The sequence below is a fragment of the Solea senegalensis genome, linkage group LG19, assembly GCF_019176455.1.
Source record: "Solea senegalensis isolate Sse05_10M linkage group LG19, IFAPA_SoseM_1, whole genome shotgun sequence".
NCBI lineage: Eukaryota > Metazoa > Chordata > Actinopteri > Pleuronectiformes > Soleidae > Solea > Solea senegalensis.
In genome coordinates this window covers 4,557,443-4,575,770 of record NC_058038.1, presented here as the reverse complement: position 1 = coordinate 4,575,770, position 18,328 = coordinate 4,557,443, and the positions used below count along the sequence as shown (strand labels likewise).

The following is an 18,328-nucleotide window of genomic DNA, read 5'->3' as shown; positions in this document are numbered from 1 at the left end:
CCGGGAGCCGGTGTTCTTACACTTATTAATTGCATGTAGAATTAATCCCTCTTTGTCCCATTAGAAGTCTCGTTTCTATATGATATGGAGCTCCAGTGTTAAACTGCTCATGACACTGTAACACCATTGATATCAGTGCACCACGCTGAGCCACACAAAGTGTTCCACTCAGAGAGCTTTTCCCCACAAAAGAGTTGAAATACTGTATGTGCAATATTGTCTGTCTCCAATTAGTAACCGTTTAGCAAGGACATTTTCTCTAAGAATTAAGGAATGTGACTCATTCAATCATTTCTAAAATAATGGGGATGAGAAGGGCTTGTCTGCCAACAAGGACACAAGACAAAAAAAAAACAATTTCAGCCACTTCACCTCATATAATCTACACCATCTTAAAAGTGCAGTAGTTTAAGAATATGGCTGCTGCTGTTGTGTTAAACAACCTTTGAAACTGCATTTTTTGTTGCTTTGTAAACCACTCACTCCCCCCACACCAAAGTCCATTGAGAAAGTCAGCGATTTTACATCACAGCGACGCAAACTTACCAAACGAGGCAGCAGTTGACCAACAGCTACCGAGTCCATGCGAGCTAAAATTGCAGATTTTCTCCATGGACTTTGATGCGGGAGAGTGAGGGAGTTTACAAGCTTCAGTTTCTAGGTAGAAAATGTTGTTTAGGTTGTTTAACAGTGGAATAAACCAGCAAGCATATTCTTATGGTAAAGTATACCTAAGCTGGCATAGATTTCATTCAAGAGCTTTAAGTTAAGAGTCTTAAATCCCTCCCCCTCCCCCGGTAGCCATGTTTTCACTGAGTGTGGGCCTCCATGCACACAGAAACCTGAACTATCACTATAATATGTAACAGGGACACAGTCTTTCTTCCGTTCAGTCAAATATATGCTTGTACATGCAGCAGTTGCTGACACCGTCGGGTAGTTCTGTTTCTCCTGTTTGACAATTTTCACACCGGGTAATAAACCAATGACAACACAGTCACAAATAACAGCGGATGTCTTTCAAGGTCAGTCGTGTCGACTCACTGTCTGTAGAGTGTTAACCTTGATGTTTAATGTTGAATGTGTGCGTGTGCACTGATCCCCATCAATCTCTTACACAGCACACACGTAAGCGTGTTGCTGACGCCTGACGCTGGAGGCAGCTTTCAGATCAGTGTATGTTCTGTGACAGAAATTGCTGTTGTTGAAGTTTTGCTAAAGTGATCATAGTGTTTGTTTTGCATTTTTCATGAGGAATAGTATACCCAAATAACCAGGCCCAATTGTTCCATTCTTTGGAACCCTTCCCCTGTAAGTAAAATGCTATAGTCACGAGAGCCAGCTAATTGGACGACAGAAAACAACAGAAAAACATGTTTTTTCCGGCTGTCCTTCTCGTCAAAGCACCACAGTCCATACTCATACAAAGCTAGAGGTCTTGTGGAGACAAACAGCCACAAACCGAGCTGCTGGATGTCCTCCACTGTTGTCTGTTGTGTCGCGTTCCATGTTGACACAACGGTGCAACGTGGCACAGGCACAGCCCCACAGCCCCGCCCGCCAAGTAAAGTTGTACTGTACCAAACCAAACTGTACCATGGTGTAAACACAACATTAGTTCAAGTTCAATCAATCAAGACTTTCGGGGGTACACACGCACAAATGAAGGGGAAAAGTAAAGCCGCGTTTGACAAATCACCATAGAAAGTGCACACATTAGATAGCATTTTATATAGAGACTGAAATGACAGATGATTCCAAAAGGTCCTTGAGATGACCTTGTTCTTTATTATTAAAGAGTTGTGTGACAATGGAAATACACGTGACAATTATTATTTTTCTATACCCTTTTTTTTTCTCTTTTTTAAATCCCAGTCAAATTACATGAATGACGTGGAGCAGTTTCAGAAAATCCCAGAAGAAACTTTGCACCCAAGGTCACGGAGCAAGAAAATTCACAGAAGATTATGTCAGTGGTTTGACGACAAAATTACCTTAATAATTTACTTCTCAAATTAAATATTGAAATGATTAGAAATGAAAGTCTGGGTGCGGGGAGGAAGAAAAGAAACGTCTCAAATTGTATTGAGATTGAGAGGCTACAGTATATTGTCTCCCAGAATTCTTTCACATAGCAACACAGCATTTAAAAATCCTCTAAATAACAATCGATAGATTAAATTCTTACATAATATATACTTTCCAACACTGCTTTTTCCTTCTTTTTTTTTATATAAGTATAATAGGTTTGGCTTACAAAGTCCCACCATTAATTTGCATGTCTGTGTCCTTACCTTTACATTTTGCTGCCTATGATATTATTGCACTCATAATTGAGAGTCAGCACTCTCAAATACACTGTTGGTGTAGAGTTCGATTTTTGCTTTGAACAGAGGCAGAGGGAAGAGCCCCCAGGTTTACCCGCTCCTCAGAGGGGCTCAGTGAGAGAGATCCAGGGAGAGACTGGTGGCTCAGACCTCAGACTCCAGGCTGGACACCCTGCCCCAGGGCTTTGGCACATAGGGACTGTTAACTCTGCGAGCCACCAACACCTGCCTCCGCTCTCTGCCTCCGGGGCCTGGGTCCTGTCTCCTTCCTGTGCCATCGTAAGCCCCATACATATTGTTATGGTAAATCACTTGCCTGTCGCTCATGCGAGGCAGCATCCCTGTATTATCTGGACAGTGGCTCGCACAAGGAAACAGGTGGCACACGTTCTTGGAACCATTGTACATTTGGGACGGTCCTACGTAAACTGGCAAGTCTGTGTATGAGTTCAGGTAGGTGGAATAATGTCTGTGCACCACTGTGGAGGAGGAGCGGCGCAGGGCGGCAGCGTTCTGTAGGATGGCTTCCCTGTATGAGGGCAGCCGGGTGGAGTCGGAGTACTTGAGCTTTTGCTTGTAGGGGTAGGAGCCCATGTGGGCTGGGTCCAAGTACGCAGGCTCAGCAGCCAACGAGTAGCAGGACAGGTTGTGCCCCAGACTTCCGTATAGCTTTTGGGGTTTTGGGTTGGTCACGACCACGCGTGGAAACAGGTCAGGCATGTCTACGCGGGTGGAGGGAGATGTGGATGTGGTTGGCTTTGTTTCGTCCACCTGATGGATTCTGTCATTTCCCCATGTGGCTCTGAGAAACGAGGCGCGGCGGTTGAGTTTGTCCTTCCCCAGCAGCGGTATGTCATCTGTTTCGGGCTCCAGATATGACTTCATACAAGAGTTGCAGCTGGTGCTGCTGCCTGGGTAGTGCCTTGCAGTGCAGGATATGGGAGCAGCATCGGGAGTGTGGTTACTCAGGAGGTGATTGGCCCTCAACTCGGCAAGGCAGGACCGAGGTTCATCATAGTCACCTCTCACTCTGGGGTCTGCAGCATCAAACACGTAGGTATGGGACCTCCTCCTCCGGCTCACGCAGTCAGGGGGGTAACTAAACTTCCTCCTCAGTGGCCCTTTGTGCTCCACATAAATATCGGGCACCTGAAAGTCCCTGTAGGGAACAAAGGGCGATGTGGGGTGCCGGGCCGGGTTCTCCACATACAGCCTGCTACTGTGGTGGGGGTTTGGTGTACCAGAGGGAGAAGGGTCCCTCATGGCGATGTGAGGGCTGCTGAGGCTGGAGATGGGCAGAGTCCTTTCTAAGACGTGCTGACTGCTGCGGGCCGGCAGGGTGTAGCGGAGTGGGGTGGGCCTGGTCACGATGCGGGGCTTCTCGAGGAGTGGCTGGGTGGAGGCGTCACTATAATGAATCGGAAATGTGGGTGTGAGGGCCCGCTGCGGGTATGGCGAATGGTTGTCAGTGATGCTGGAGATGTAGGGAACGCGGCCATGAGTCATGTCTGCGGCCGTCACTCTGGGTGGTAGGCCAGTGCGCACATTGTCGGCTCCCCGCCTGCTCCAGTTCTCTATTGTTTTAGTGGCATTGTCTAGAGAGTTCTCCACTCTGGCAGAGGACACCATGTCCTTGGCTGTCTTTAGCATCTTCAGCATATTGGCTTGTGTGTAGTTGGTGGTGACGTCTGGACTCGGTATGCTCCCATTGTGGTCTGTTTTCTCCACACCATTGAAGCAGCTGTAGATCCCCTGCAGAGAGAGACAAAAAGGTGATTTTACTATAAAATAAGTGCGCCCTCCCTTTTACTGTTGAACATTGGACAGGGATGCCATACTTCATACTTATCACATTAGTACGGTGTTAGTAAAATGCATATGCACACTGCAAACATTCAATATGTGTGCAAAGCAAACAAAGACTTATCAATCGAGGAAAGTACCTGTCTTTGAAGAGAAAAGATTGATTGTTGTTTCTGGGAGTTTTGTGTGTGTCTGAAATGTTGTTTACACATTGGCTTGATCTTACAAAAATGCAGTGAGCATATAAATAAGTTGCGGGTCATGCAGGGTTTCTCCATTTTTTATTTTTTTTTATCTCACCGGCCTTTATTTTACTTTTAAATTGTGTATTGCTTTGGAATACCTAATCTGACCTTTGAGTACCGTTGACAAACAGATGAAGGGTTTTAATGGGGCAATTTAAATTCAAATTCATCATCACCATCATAATACCTCAGTATAGTATCCATAAAGTCATTTTTTATTGCTTTAAAGTCATTTTCTTACTCTGTTTTTTAATAAAGCTGTCCCCGAGCAGTTATTGTTACACTCAACTGCCTTACCTCAGAGGGAGACAGGAGACTGTGCAACCATTACATTTTCTGTCACGTCCATCTGCAGGAAAAGTGTTTTTGTCGCTCGTGTGGCATTCAGATTACTTTAATTTGAACATGTTTATGGAATAAACACATCTCAATGGGCGCTACACAAAAGGAATCCTAATCCTTACATTGTGAGTTCTCAGCCACAGACGGTGCTTAAAAAAAGTGAGTCCCACGAGTTGTTCTGCCAGCGTTGCCGCACTTCATTACAGTTCATAGCACAAATAGTAACATATGGCAGTTTACACTAACTGTTGTTAGGATTTTATCAACACAGATGCAGCAGATAGTGCTCATTGATTGCCGCTACTTATCTCTACTTTTATTCACACTGCTCTCTAAACTTTGGTGCAAAAAAAAATACGACATGACATAAAACAAATGACAAAAGATTAAGATTACAGTTTCTTCCAAATGTGAATAACAACTTCCTAAAGTAAATTCTCACAGTGTCTAGAGAAAATTAAAACAAGTGTTCCCTTCAGATGCCAGAAGTACTTGATTTATATATAATCAAGCTTAATCAAGGGGGAAATCGTAAACTCCTAATGTGGTGTCATATTTACGCTTCCGAAAACATTAGGCAAATTGGACACCCTAAATTGAATGGTTGTTTGTCTCTATGTTGGCCCTGTGATGGACTGGCGACCTGTCCAGGGTGTGACCCCCCGCCATTCACCCCATGTGAGCTGGGATTGGCACCAGCGTCCCCGCAGGGACGTGAAGGATAAAGCGGTAGAACGTAAATGGATGGAAGCTGTGCTTGTCCTGGACAGTAAACAATGCAGTACAAAATAAAACATAATGGACAAAATGGTAATTGGAAAGTTCTGGCAAATTTTGGAATGACATTAACATAACTTTTGATATTTCGGTGCCGACCGGTGAAGATGCCCTTATCCGTTATGACAGTAAAATAAAGCATGGTCTGCGGAGCTTCTGTTTTACAAATCTGAGGATCACTTACTCTGCTGATGGCTAGGAGGAAATCCACACTCTCCGACTGGCGGACTGAGTGGCGCAGTTTCCAGTAGAGCAGGTGTTCCCACGCGAAAACCAGCAGGCTCAGGCCCATGGCCACAAGGAGCATGTAGAAGACCCCTGCCATGTTGTCGATGTCCAGCTTACTGCTCATCACCTCCTTCTTCTCGTTGCGGCAGATTCCCGTGAGCCAGACGGTCTGAAGCTTCTGTGTGTCTCCTGAGAGGGAGGAGCAGATAATTGCAGGCTAATAAAGGTATTGGGGAAACAAGTATTACGTATCATATATCAGTGATGTGGTGTCAGACTCCTGCTTGTGCTTCTCAATGTGAGGACCAGCTATTAAAATTAGGCTGTTGACCATGTTTATTGGAGAACTTCCTTGACTCATTGACACCTGAATGTTTTATGAACTCATTGTGATTTAGCAAAACACCAAGTGTAACCCTAACCCTACAAAGAACTCAAACAGGTCAACCAGAGCAGGCACTAGAGGAGAATAGTACCTTTGGAAAGCTATATTTTTCTTTCGAGCATCTTAAACCTGGAACAAAATTAACCTGTCCAAGGGACAAAAGATGAAAATTAGCGTTTGGCAATAATCTAGTGTATTTACACTTTAAATGTTCATTGATATATGCTGTCCTTGTCTTAAATAACCTATTTTATTTTTTAGGCCTGTAAAAATAATTACTTTTTGCACATTCAAAGCTGATTAGGTGTATCGTACTCACACTTGAAATTGAGCTGTTGTATGCTAACTTTGGCAGTAAACAGCTCAAAGGTTAATAACTTAGTTTTAATAATATTGAATATGACAACTCACAAGCAGAAAGTCAAAGAGTAAAAAGAGAACATAACAGGATTTGTTTTGCAATTGTCTCACAAACCTTCGAGTATCTCAGGGATCTGATGATACCAATTTGTAATCTGCTAATTCATTGTACGTCTCAGGTAATAAAACTAGCCTCGGGTAATTACAAAACACTTTCTTAATTATCTCCACCAAGAAGATTGTGTTGTGTTGTGGCTTGTCTGATTGACTGTAAGCAGGATTACACAAGAAGAAAAGAACAATTGAACTGATTTCCATTAATATTTTGTGAATTGGTGGGTCCATGACCCATGGACGATCCAATTAAATTTTGGGTGTGATTATCTTTTTTTCTGCCAAGATAAATAATTTTATGTTTAGCTCTTGCAGCACTTTTCCAGTCTTTGATGAGTTTTCATACATTTTACTCACTTTTTCAAGTTTCGACCAACATTTTCAAACCACTTTCCCCGTAATGTTTTTTGTTTTCTTTATAAATGTTTTTTTTTTTGTTGGTATTTTGATCAAATATATCCTCATATCCATTCTCTAAAAAAAAAAAATGCAAATACAGTAGCTATAGACTTAACGGTAACACTCTCTGACATTCTGTGTGCACATCTATGTTCAAGAATTCACCATCAGCCAGGAACTGGAGCAGAGCCAGGTCGATGGGGCGTTTCCAGCGGGAATCCTTCTGCAGGGCGATGCCGTAACCAGTGGTAGCAAACACCTTGCCGCTGCCAATGGTCACCAGCTTGCAGCCTTCATCCTTGCCAGCCATGTAATTCAACACCGCAGCATCGTAGATAAAGGCATCCAGTTTCCTAGAGCAGTGGAGTAAGAAAAAGGGCTTTTTACTTTCTTAGAACCATTTGGCTCGGCTTTGCATTTTCACTACTGTGTATGTAAATGCAAAATTGTTGGCAGACAGACACCGACCCTGTTTTGAGGCTGTTAAGGGCATCCTCGACTCCCTTCTGGTTGTATTTGACCATGTGGGAGTGCATCTCGGGGTAGTTACTCCTTATGTTGCGCTCTGTACTGCCATTTGGGACGGTACCAAAGCGGAACGGCGGGTACTGCTCCTGTGGCTTTTGGAACTGTCGAGAGAGGCAGTATTGATGAAGACACAGTGATCAGTGATATTGACTGGATAGAACATTTTTTTATTTATTATCAGCACCAAAAACACTATAAAGTTGTCTAGCTCCGAGCTGCTGATACAGTAACATTCACCAGTGTGTTTCCTTTTTGTGATTTCTGCTCAACTCCCAGGTGCTTTCATGCTAAGTGTCCCACTGGCCTCTTGCTCTATTCATTTGCACGCCTAACTCTACAATTCAAAGACCTGACAATCACGAGTGAACTCTGTGTCCGCAGGGGTTCCGCGTTCCCTTCATCCCTTTCTTGTCTGCAGTCAGAAATGAATTTTATCGTTTTGCTTTTGGCAGTGCTGTGCGCTCTCAAAAGATCTGTGGGGAACGGGGTGGAAATATAATTGACAAATTCATCATTAACCTTCGGCAGATATGCTCACGGTATGTTAATAAAGGAGCCCAAGGTTATCAGACCTTGAGCAGTTGGTCAAGGTCAAGTTTGCATGTGAAGCGCTGAAATTGAAAGCTTGTCCCTGAGAATTTTTTTATCATCTGAACTGCATACATCGCCCCCTGTCCACGATAGAGATAAAAAAGAAACTGTAATTTTGGTTCACAGAAAGAATCCATAGAAGAGGCACTTTTGGAAGTCTAAGAACTACAAAGGAACAACACTAAAAAGTAATTTTATTCTTCTCTAGGGTTCACCACAGTGGATGAGACGCATATTTGAATTGGCAGAGATTTTCACGCCGGATGCCCTTCCTGGTTCAACCCTCCCATTTATTCGGGCTTGGGACCGGTACAAGGTGTACACTAGATGTGGCCTCCCTGTGGCTTGGGTCAATTTAGTGTGTCCAATTAACAAATGAGCAATGGGGATTAGTCACCTTGCACAGGGGTACTAGGAACATACTGTGCAATAACAAAATTGATGAGATGCAAGAATTACCTTGGTTCATTTCAGTTGTTCGAGTTCAAATATTTAAAAATAGAGTGAAAAGCTGATGACAGTGAAGCAAAGTCCAAACAGAGCACAATGTCCTCAGACTAGCTGTGCTCGTGTCCATCACTCTCTCTTCTCTGATACAAGGTCACTTTTGTCTTGTTTCTCATTTGCATTTACTTAACCTGAGGACTCCAGCACAGCTGGACAAACAGCAGTTCACTCTAAGCAGGATGCTGTTCAATAATCTATGGATTTGCTGTTGAAATGGCTCTGTCTCTGTGTTAATGTGTAATGAGACGACTGTTGTAAATGACTTTGCTAGAATCATAATGAGCAGTGGGGGGAAGTTTGGTCCTTTCCTCAAATGCCTCCTTTCAGTCACTTGCCAAGCAAAAAGTCTACAAATGATTTCCTGTGCTGATGGTTTAACGTGGATTTCCGCGTCGATACTCGTATTGAGCACTTCCTCAGGCCAGCCAAATATGCAGATAACACCTGGGTTTATAATCAATGTCTGCCCAGAAAATCCAACACAGTCGTCCACATAGAGTTTGATAATTCACTGTCACCACTTTGTCATTGCTGTTGCTTGCTTATTGTCCTGTCATTGCTATGCTGTTGCTACACTGGTAGAGGGTTTATGGTATGTAATTCGGTGCTGGTTAGAACAGACACTTGGCCTATCAGGAAAGTCCTTGTGATTTAGGGTAACACATTATTGGTCCATCTTTGTGTCAGTGAATGTTTGTGGAAGTTGAAAGACCAGGTCTGGTTATGGAAAAAAATGTTGTATTGCAAACCCATATTATTGTATGGTTGTTGCTGTGGCTAACTAGCCATGTAGCTAGTGTAGTGTTTAAAGAAAACATGTCTCTTAATGTTATCTTGTCAGTTTTCACTGTGTTTTAGCCAAACTGACTTCTCTCTTTGAGCTACTCGATGCTCTGACTGTATTGTGCTAAAGCGAATGCTAGCTTTCTCTTAACATGCATGTTACACATGCATACACAGTCAGCTACATGTATTGCATAAATCTCTCAAACAGAGCCATGATAACGTAGACAGGGTTTAAAGCTGTTGCGGTATCGGCCAACAATGCATGCCGATGTTGTTAGCGACATGCGGAGAATCCAGAAATGTGTGTTTGATTTGTTATTCTACTCTTTTGCAGCTTTGTGAACTGCCTCCGTGTTCAGGATGGAAAAAAAACAACAAAAACATAATTAAGGAGAGAGAGCACTCAGAGATTGCAGACTCTGCCAAGGCTGCTCGCTTTCCCACAGTTTTGGTGCCGTCAAGTGGGGATCTGTATCCAGATCACCACCAAAACCTCATCATGTCCTCCATGGGTCATAACCTACATTTTAAAGATATAACCTCCTAGGTGCAGGTAATACCTACTAGTAACACACCCAAAACAGTCCACGATATTGTGTTTTTCCTAACACAATCAGGTCAGTCAGTACCTTTTTGTCGCTCAGTCCAGACACGGTGTCGATGTATTGCTCCTGGATCATGAAAGCGGCCAGGTTAGCTGTGTATGAAGCCAAGAAGATGACAGCGAAGAAGGCCCACACCAGGACCATGATCTTACTGGTGGTGCCTTTTGGATTCTCGATGGGCACCGAGTTGTTGAATACGATCCCCCATAGCAGCCACACTGACTTCCCAATGGTGAAGGTGGGACCTCCGGGATCTGACAAGGATGAAAGTTTAAAGTGGACAGATAATTGGTCTGTGCATGTTGGACAATGCTGGAGGAAATACACTTCATCATCTCAGTACAGTGAGTATAACTAATATAACTAAGCGTAAAAGATGTGACAATGAAACAGTAGAGTTAAACACTTAATTCTCAGATCTTCCTTTGTTTCTATCATATGTGTCTCTTCAACAGTAGAGATATAAGCAGGAAGACCTGCTTGGGTTTTGGTTGAAGATGCTTCACCTCTCATCCAGAACTAGAGGAGCCTCTTGGATGAAAGGTGAAAACTTATTCACCTAAACACAAACAGTCCAGTTGCCTATTATCGACACTCTTGGAGAAAAGTACAGTTTTTGGATCAGTGTGAAATTGTGGAGTGACGCTTTGGACTATGGCCGGTTGCCACAGTTAAGATAAGGAATGGGAAACGGTGTAGTCTTTGGCAGTCGGCCATTTTTCATGCAAGAGCCAGAGATCTGTTTGGTTAGGAAACGTGAATGTAGCTTCTGCTGATTAATCCTCCTTAGCCATGTACACAGCGAAAGTGGTTTGTCACGTTTGTCATGTTTACCTTATATTTCAGTTTAGATTTGTGGCCAGTGGTCTCTATGACAAAACTTAAATTAATGTCATCTCAGGTCTTCATCAAAACAGCATGGTGTCCAATGGGTCCAACAGGCACAAGTCCAAGTAAAAGAAAATTCTCATCTGACTTGGTTTCCTTGCCATGCAGTGAGAACAGAAACCTCTATCAGAGAACAGAATGTGAGTCACGGGTGTAGCTTTGGCCCTCACTTCACTCGTGATGAGCTATGTTATAGATCAAGATGAAACTGTACTTTCTCAATTTTCCAGGCATTGATCCAATATGTGGCCACTTAGATTCCATGTGTTCTCTAAAGGCCCCCGGGTTAAGTGTTCATCGCACCTCTCAATGGGTTTTCAGGGATGTTAGTATTAGAAAAAATCAAAAAAAATCCAAGCATTAAAGTGATAGTGGAGTTTTTTGGAACATGGAATATGATTTGTTTAGAATATAATGAATATTTTATCTCACTGTTTTCCAAGAAGGAATTTAAGTTTCACTCTCCCACACCAAAGTCCATTGAAAAAATTAGCAACTGTAGCTCACAGGGACATGGGGTCTGCTGGTTTACTTTAGGATTAAAAAACGAACCAACAAAATGCTGTTGTTTTTGTCATTGGACAGTTCTTCTGTGGTGTTTGGGGAAGGATCGAGGACAGACTGAGAAAAGGAGTCAAGGCTTACCTTTGGCACTGACCAGGCTGCGGTTGTACCCGACCGGACTGCAGTATTCAAAGACGAAAACTGTGATGGCAACGACGGTCAGACACATGACGAACATCATCACCCAAACGGCTGGACTGTACGGTTCTGCGGGGACAGAGGACACAGAGGAGGCGGAGTCAGGCAAGTGAGTGAGGCAATTTATATACTTGATAGAAGATAAATTATTGCCAACAAGTCAAAAATCTGGAATGCAGATTTCATTTAATGTCTGAAATATTTACCATTTAAACCATAAGTTTATTAACTTCTCTGCTGATCAAAAAATTACTCAAAAATAAAATGGTATGTGTCTGAATATGAACATAAAATAACAGTACAGTAAAATGATGTATTTGATTGATTAAATTTGTTTAAAATGAATTAAACACAACTGAAAATATAACAAGAAATGATGGTATAGTGCCACATGTTCTTATTAAATTCAAGTGTTTTCAAGGGTTTTCTCACCTAAGAAGGCAGATGGTGAGACTGTCCCGTTACTTCTGGCCACCATCACACTGATACCCGTCTCCACAAATGGCACAGAGAAGTCAATAATTTCCGAACGCTCTTCGTTGATGGTCAGTGAGCCAATCGCCATGTCTGCCCGCTTGTAGAACACCTGAGGCGGGAGGAAGGGGAGGTGAAAATGACGCTGGACAGACGTCTTGTGATGACCTTTAGTATGACATACATTAGACTATGAAAATACACAGAAAATTTACATTTTTTAGTTTAGTTTTTAAATTAAGCTTCAATCTCTAAAACTATTTACAATCAGTTTTAGTAACCAGAAGTAATAAAACAGAATTAAAGTGACATGTTATTCTTCCAAAACAAGCGTCACTGCATCTGTTAACCCTCAAAGTTGGAGGGTCATATTTGTTTGAACTTTATGTTCTGGGTCGGCGATGACGGAGCAGTGACTTGCAGATGGACAAAATTATCAGAATTAAAATGTCTGGCTTATTTCCTACCTGAATAGAATATTTAGCCTTATCTTTATTGGCTGCTGTAAAGATAAGGCCCATTACTAAAAGATGACAAAAAGTGGAACTAATTGTTAAAGGTTAAACTCGTAAAATCTTAAAATCTTGTTGTGCGTAACATCAGCTCTAAATATCACACAGGACCATTACAATAACACAAGTTTCAGTCTTACTACACAAACCCTTTATCATGCTGCTGTCGTCCAGACACTTCATCTAATGCTAGCAGAGAAAATATGACTGTGGACATTATTCACCTGGACATCGACTCCTCCCCTTTTTGGTCCTCTTTCATGTACTCATTAATCTTAACTTCAGTGCTGCTTTTGTTTTAATTATTTATTTACGAAGAACAAACAAACAAGTGGTCTCACTTGTTTATCTGTTGTCGCCGCACACTGTTAGCATTTAATTTGCAATAGATGGATAGTTCAGTGTTTTTGCTGACAATGCTTGTCTTTCACTGAAAACATGGCTGCCAGTGGTGGACACAAAGAAAAACAAGTTTTATCCACTTAAAGGTTCAACTGCATAAGCTCAACATTAGACGACGTTTTTTGGCTGTAAACTGAAGTTTGTCAACTTGTCACTTTCCTGCACCAAAGTCCATAAAGAAAATCAGTGTTTTTAGCTTGTGGGGGACACAGGAGTTGCTGGTTTACCGCTGCCACATTTGTTAGGTTTGTGCTCCAAAAGTAAACTCAAACTAAGAATTTCAACCTCCTAAATCACCAAATGAAACATGTGAGGTTTACGGACAGAAGTAGCAGTGCAACAACAACTCCCGAGCACTGTAATTTTAAATCACAGATTTTTTCTATGGAATTTGGTGTGGGAGAGTGAGTGGCTTAGCGACTCCCAGTTGAAACCCTTTCCAGATGAAAAGGGCAGTGGAATGAACATATTCTTAAGATATTATACTTTACTGTAAGCTGGTGTAGATTTTACCAGGTAAACGTTCAATTAAGTGGCTAAAAACAGTTGTTTTCTCATCGTTCGCTTGTATTTTAGACGTTAGTCCACTGATTACAGGAATGTCTTAGCACACCTGGCTGCACTTTGCATTTCCTCTCCCTATAAATAGTGAGTGTGCTGTATGTGTTGCATCTCGGCAGTGAGTGTTCCACTGAGTGACTATTCCATGACCTTGACAATGTCACTGTGGTGGAGTGAGGTGTGACCGCCGGCATGCACATGTTCTTACCTCTCCGATCATCCCATTCCATATGCCGCGAACCAGTTTCCCGTGCTTGCCGTTGGTGACCAGGTAGAGGTCGTAGGAGAACTTAATGTTGCGGGACAGCTTCTTCAAAATGTCAATGCAGAAGCCCTTACAGCACAGTTTAGTGTACGGCTCTGTGTGACCCACAATACTGGAAGACAGACAGACAAAAGAAGAGAAAGAAAAACAAAGGACATTCAGTGTCATTCCTGCTTTGTCTCTTTAAGAACTGCCCCTTTTTTTAAATTATAGGTTTCTGTTGCTGCCCTGACTGCTCGGTTGACATTGTTATAGATGATGCTATTAAACCCTCATTATATGATATCAATCGAAGGGAAAATCTTTTAATATATCCAAACTACACAGATGGGCAGCTGATGAAATAAAAGAAAATGGCTTGATGTGAAACACATCAAGCTTATTATGTTATTTGAGGTGTGTTATTTGTATGACATTTTATATTCACTATCATCTGTATCTCAACATAATACTGTCTTTTTCAATCAGAAACTGGTCACTCTCCCACACCCAATTCCATAGCGAAAATGTATGATTTTACGCAGCACTTCTGTCCATTGCTATCTCCAAAAGTAAGCTTAAATGTGTAATTTTGTGACTTCTGTGTTTGAACTCCTTCATTCAGATGTACCTCAGTGACACAAATTAACCAACAGAGGCAGCAGTAGACCAGCAGCTCCTCAATATCAATATTGAGATCAATATTCTGAAGATATCAGAAGGTCTATATCAGATGCAACTTATGCTACAAGGCTAAAGCTGGAGCACTGACCATGTGTCAGTAGCTCGTACGACCACACAACAGAAAAAGAGTGCAGTTGGAAGAGCTGGAGCTATACTCCACTGGCTGTGCATTTGTGTCACAGCCCCGACAGATGGACGGACAGCTGGGTGGCAGGAAACAAATCTGACATAAATGAATCACAAACAAACAGTGGCAGACAGGAATGAAACTGTTTTGGACAACATCGTGGCAAATTGGCAAACGCTACAAGTGTTTAAATATGCTTCTTGAAGAACACAAATAGAGTATTTAGAAAAACATCAACATGACACGAGCAAACTGAGAAGTTTCAAAACACTGCTGATTCTTACATAATCAAAAAGTGAGAAATTAGGATATGGTGATGCTGTTACTCGCATTCGCGTCTTCCAACTCAGCTGTCGGCCGTGCCCATACAGCTTTAGCTTGTTTTCTGGGCACGTTTTCAAAAACACAGCTCGTCTCATTTGTTAATTCAGCTTGGAAAGTCGCCTATTAAAGCAAACCTGATTTTAAACCCTAAACATCCAACACCTCATCCAATGCCTCAATCATTTAGTGGGCAGTTTAGGGGTTTAAGCGTTGATATCTACTGACTCATGCAAGATCAGGTTTCAAATGGGCTTCCAATGAAGGTTTGAGATTAGATTTCCATACTGAAAAAGTTGATATTTTGCTTTAGATACAGTATATCAGAATGGGGATCCTGTTCATGTCAAGCTTGGCAGGAAGGTTTTAGACTTATCTGATCGTGATTGGATTTTGGATAATACCAGGTCTGAACATAGCCTGCGTTTACGATGACACAGCAGTTTTTATTTGCTTTCGCTTAAACCAAAAATCAAACCTCAATAAAGTGCACAAGGTGGGCAGTGTGAGGTGATGCGACAGCAAATTCACTGAGCCATGGATGTGATGCAATGACCACTAATGACATGTCAGCCCACGACCCTCCCTCGGGCCTTCAGCCTAATGAGTTCTGCGCCCAAACATCAGAACCAGGAGGCAATGAGTCGAGCAGGCGAAGTGGCGAGCAGGCAAACTCGATGCCACAGTGAATAGAAACCAATGAAAACGAGGCGGCCACAGCAAACTGTGGGTAAACATAGTGCTCCCAACATCCCCAGTCACACCAGCTGCCAGAGCTCAAGAATCAGCCCTGAAATGGCATTAAACTGAATTAAAAGGACTGCTTTGTTACTGTGTTGCATGTGTGTATTAGACGGCTCTGTATATTCAAAGTGTGGACATTGTTTGACAAAATATTTCAAGGCCATTCTGTGGATGGTGGCAGACAGTGCCAGACAGCTATTTCAGAGTGTGTTCACACCACCGTGAATGGCTGTCTGTGCAGACATGTTTCAAGGGACTTTGGCAGCCCCAGGCAAAAGAGACCTGTATATGAAACTAGGCCAAGCCCCCTAATGAAGACAATAGCCCAAAAATCTAATCAATCTCATGTGTATGGCCCAAATTTTAAATTCTACACCCAGCATCCAGGCAGTGCATGGAGAAAGAAAGAAAATGTTTGCACAGTGATGCATTCTGCAAAGATCAATCTGCTCTTAAAGTGAAAAAAAAACCCACATAAAACAGTCGAAATTTAGCACCGTTAAATCATGAAGTTAATAATTATGCAGTTGTGTCGGGTCATAGTTGGTGTAGTGGTCAAATGATGCTAGCACTGCTGCCTTTGCAGGGTGTGTCCCCGACTTTCACCCTATGTCAGCTGGGATTGGCACCATTAGCACAATTTGTCCATTGGGAACTTTGTTGGTATAAAAGCCTCAGTGTGTGTCAAACACATTAAATCAACTGTCTTTGTGAGTGGAGCAAAAAACAGCACACAGACTGGGCAAAAACTATGTTTTTGTTGTTGCAAAATGAAAAAAAATATATTGTTGGGTACCTGGACAGACTTCAAGATACTGGTATCAGTTGAAATGTAGTATGCCAAACCACATCACTGCATACAGAGAAGATGTGGTTTGACAATAACTGCCTACACTGCAAAGAAACCTAAAAGAAAAAAATGAAAGACTCTTAAATAGAGTCAGACAAACACCATACAACACGTATGACATGAGTGCATCTGTTCTTGCCTGTTGCGATAAAAATTATTTATAAAAAATGTACTTCTTTTTTTTTTTTCAAGCTCCGGGCCGGCCCAAAAATGTGCGTTGGCTCACCGGCCCACTGGTGAATCATGCACTGCTGCGATTATGGTTGAACCCCCAGGATATGTGGACAATATATGGTGATATCATCCCAGGTCAATACTCAATACTTCACCTTCTGAGCTATTCAGCTCAGCTAGCTGCAGTTCAAAGGCGTACGTGGGTCTGTGAGCTTTAGATTTGTCTGATCTCACTGGGGAAAATGTCCGACTAAATGTCCGGGAAAAACTTGAGTGAACGGCTTCGGGCTTCATAAGTCAAGTGTGAGCCAGGTAGCTGTTAGCTGTTTGTCAGATCTCTCTGAGGACAAAATGAGCGACTAGCACAGATGGTGTGCTGGGTAAACTGAACTTATGGCCAATGCTTTGAGGGATGGAAATGGGGAAACCTGCACCAACCAATGATTTCCCATTAAGGAAGCACTGATGTGGGTCTGAGATGTTGCCCATGTTGAGGGCTGTCATTGTGGATGAGATTTGGATAAGGATGGTGATGCTGCCTAAGACAGATTTGGCATCTTATTCAGCCAACAAAACAAATTGTAGCCAAAGTGTTTAAAACCGTGTTTATTTTTCTTATATTTACCAGAGTATATTAAAACTACATGTGCATAACTATTAAATATTAGCAAATGTCAGTTTGTGGCACGGTAATAATATGCCATGATCTCATTCAATTGCTGGAATTGCACATTCTGTAGTGCCATGAAAACTATGTTCATTTTGACTGATCTACACCTGATCTACCGTTTCTCCTTCTCCTGACCGTAGTTTCAACCAGCTGAAAGCGTTCCATTTTGTCCAACGAAGGCAACCATGCACTTCTAATCCTGGCCGGGACGATTTGGTCGGCATGAGTGGTAAAGCTCTGCAGCTCTCCATAACGCTGAAGGGGCGCGATTGTCATCTTCTGTCCTCTTCATCTCGTTAACACCATTGTCAGTAATGGATAATGGCCCGCGCCGCTCTCCCCCACTAATGAACACCAATATCAGCATGCAGGTGTTGAGGATTGATGACATGGCCTAATCACCCCATCTAATTGATGCCCTACCATGCAGCACATATATTTTCCTGATCGGGTCACAGGTTGATCCTGGGGATATTGCACTCTGGCCAAGCAGCCTAATGAGTATCTCACCTCATTGAGTGATAAGAAGCCATGCCTGAGCTAATGGCACGGGAAGAGCCTCTTAATCTCCCACCTAATGACACCCTCAAGTTGGATACAAAATCAATTAGGCTGAGCGTGTTAACATGTGAGAGTGCACGTGGGACTGTAAAGTGGTATAAAGACAGTTTCCTTGACGTGATGATCCACACACACTTAGCTTGAGATGATTCGAGAATACTGATGGGGGGAAAGCAGAAAGACTGAAGACAATCTCAAATTGCCTTATTATCTTTTACCCTTGAGTTCTCACAATGCTGATTGAGCCTCAGCTCCATGTGACTCACTGTTGCTGTGTTTCCATCATGGTACGGTTCATTTTGGAATGCAAAAGCCCTGCTTCAGGCTTGTATTTCGACTGGAAACAGTACCTTTACTTGGTAGGCAGGGTGTGGGCTGTGCCCGATGACGACAACGCAATGGACGACAATGGAGGAC

The 18,328-nt window shown here is 42.5% G+C and overlaps 1 protein-coding gene across 1 annotated transcript in view; it reads right to left on the bottom strand.

Moving 5' to 3' along the window:
- Positions 1-1,752: 1,752 nt before the first annotated feature.
- Positions 1,753-18,328, bottom strand: part of grin2ca (glutamate receptor, ionotropic, N-methyl D-aspartate 2Ca) — a 56,258-nt gene continuing 39,682 nt past the window's right edge. The window contains exons 6-13 of the mRNA XM_044049958.1: positions 13,745-13,913; positions 12,020-12,173; positions 11,531-11,656; positions 10,022-10,251; positions 7,449-7,609; positions 7,146-7,333; positions 5,679-5,911; positions 1,753-4,079 (exon numbers count right to left, since the gene is read on the bottom strand). Coding sequence (XP_043905893.1) covers positions 2,472-4,079; positions 5,679-5,911; positions 7,146-7,333; positions 7,449-7,609; positions 10,022-10,251; positions 11,531-11,656; positions 12,020-12,173; positions 13,745-13,913 — 2,869 coding nt within the window. The 3' untranslated portion in view covers positions 1,753-2,471. The remainder of the gene's footprint in view (positions 4,080-5,678; positions 5,912-7,145; positions 7,334-7,448; positions 7,610-10,021; positions 10,252-11,530; positions 11,657-12,019; positions 12,174-13,744; positions 13,914-18,328) is intronic.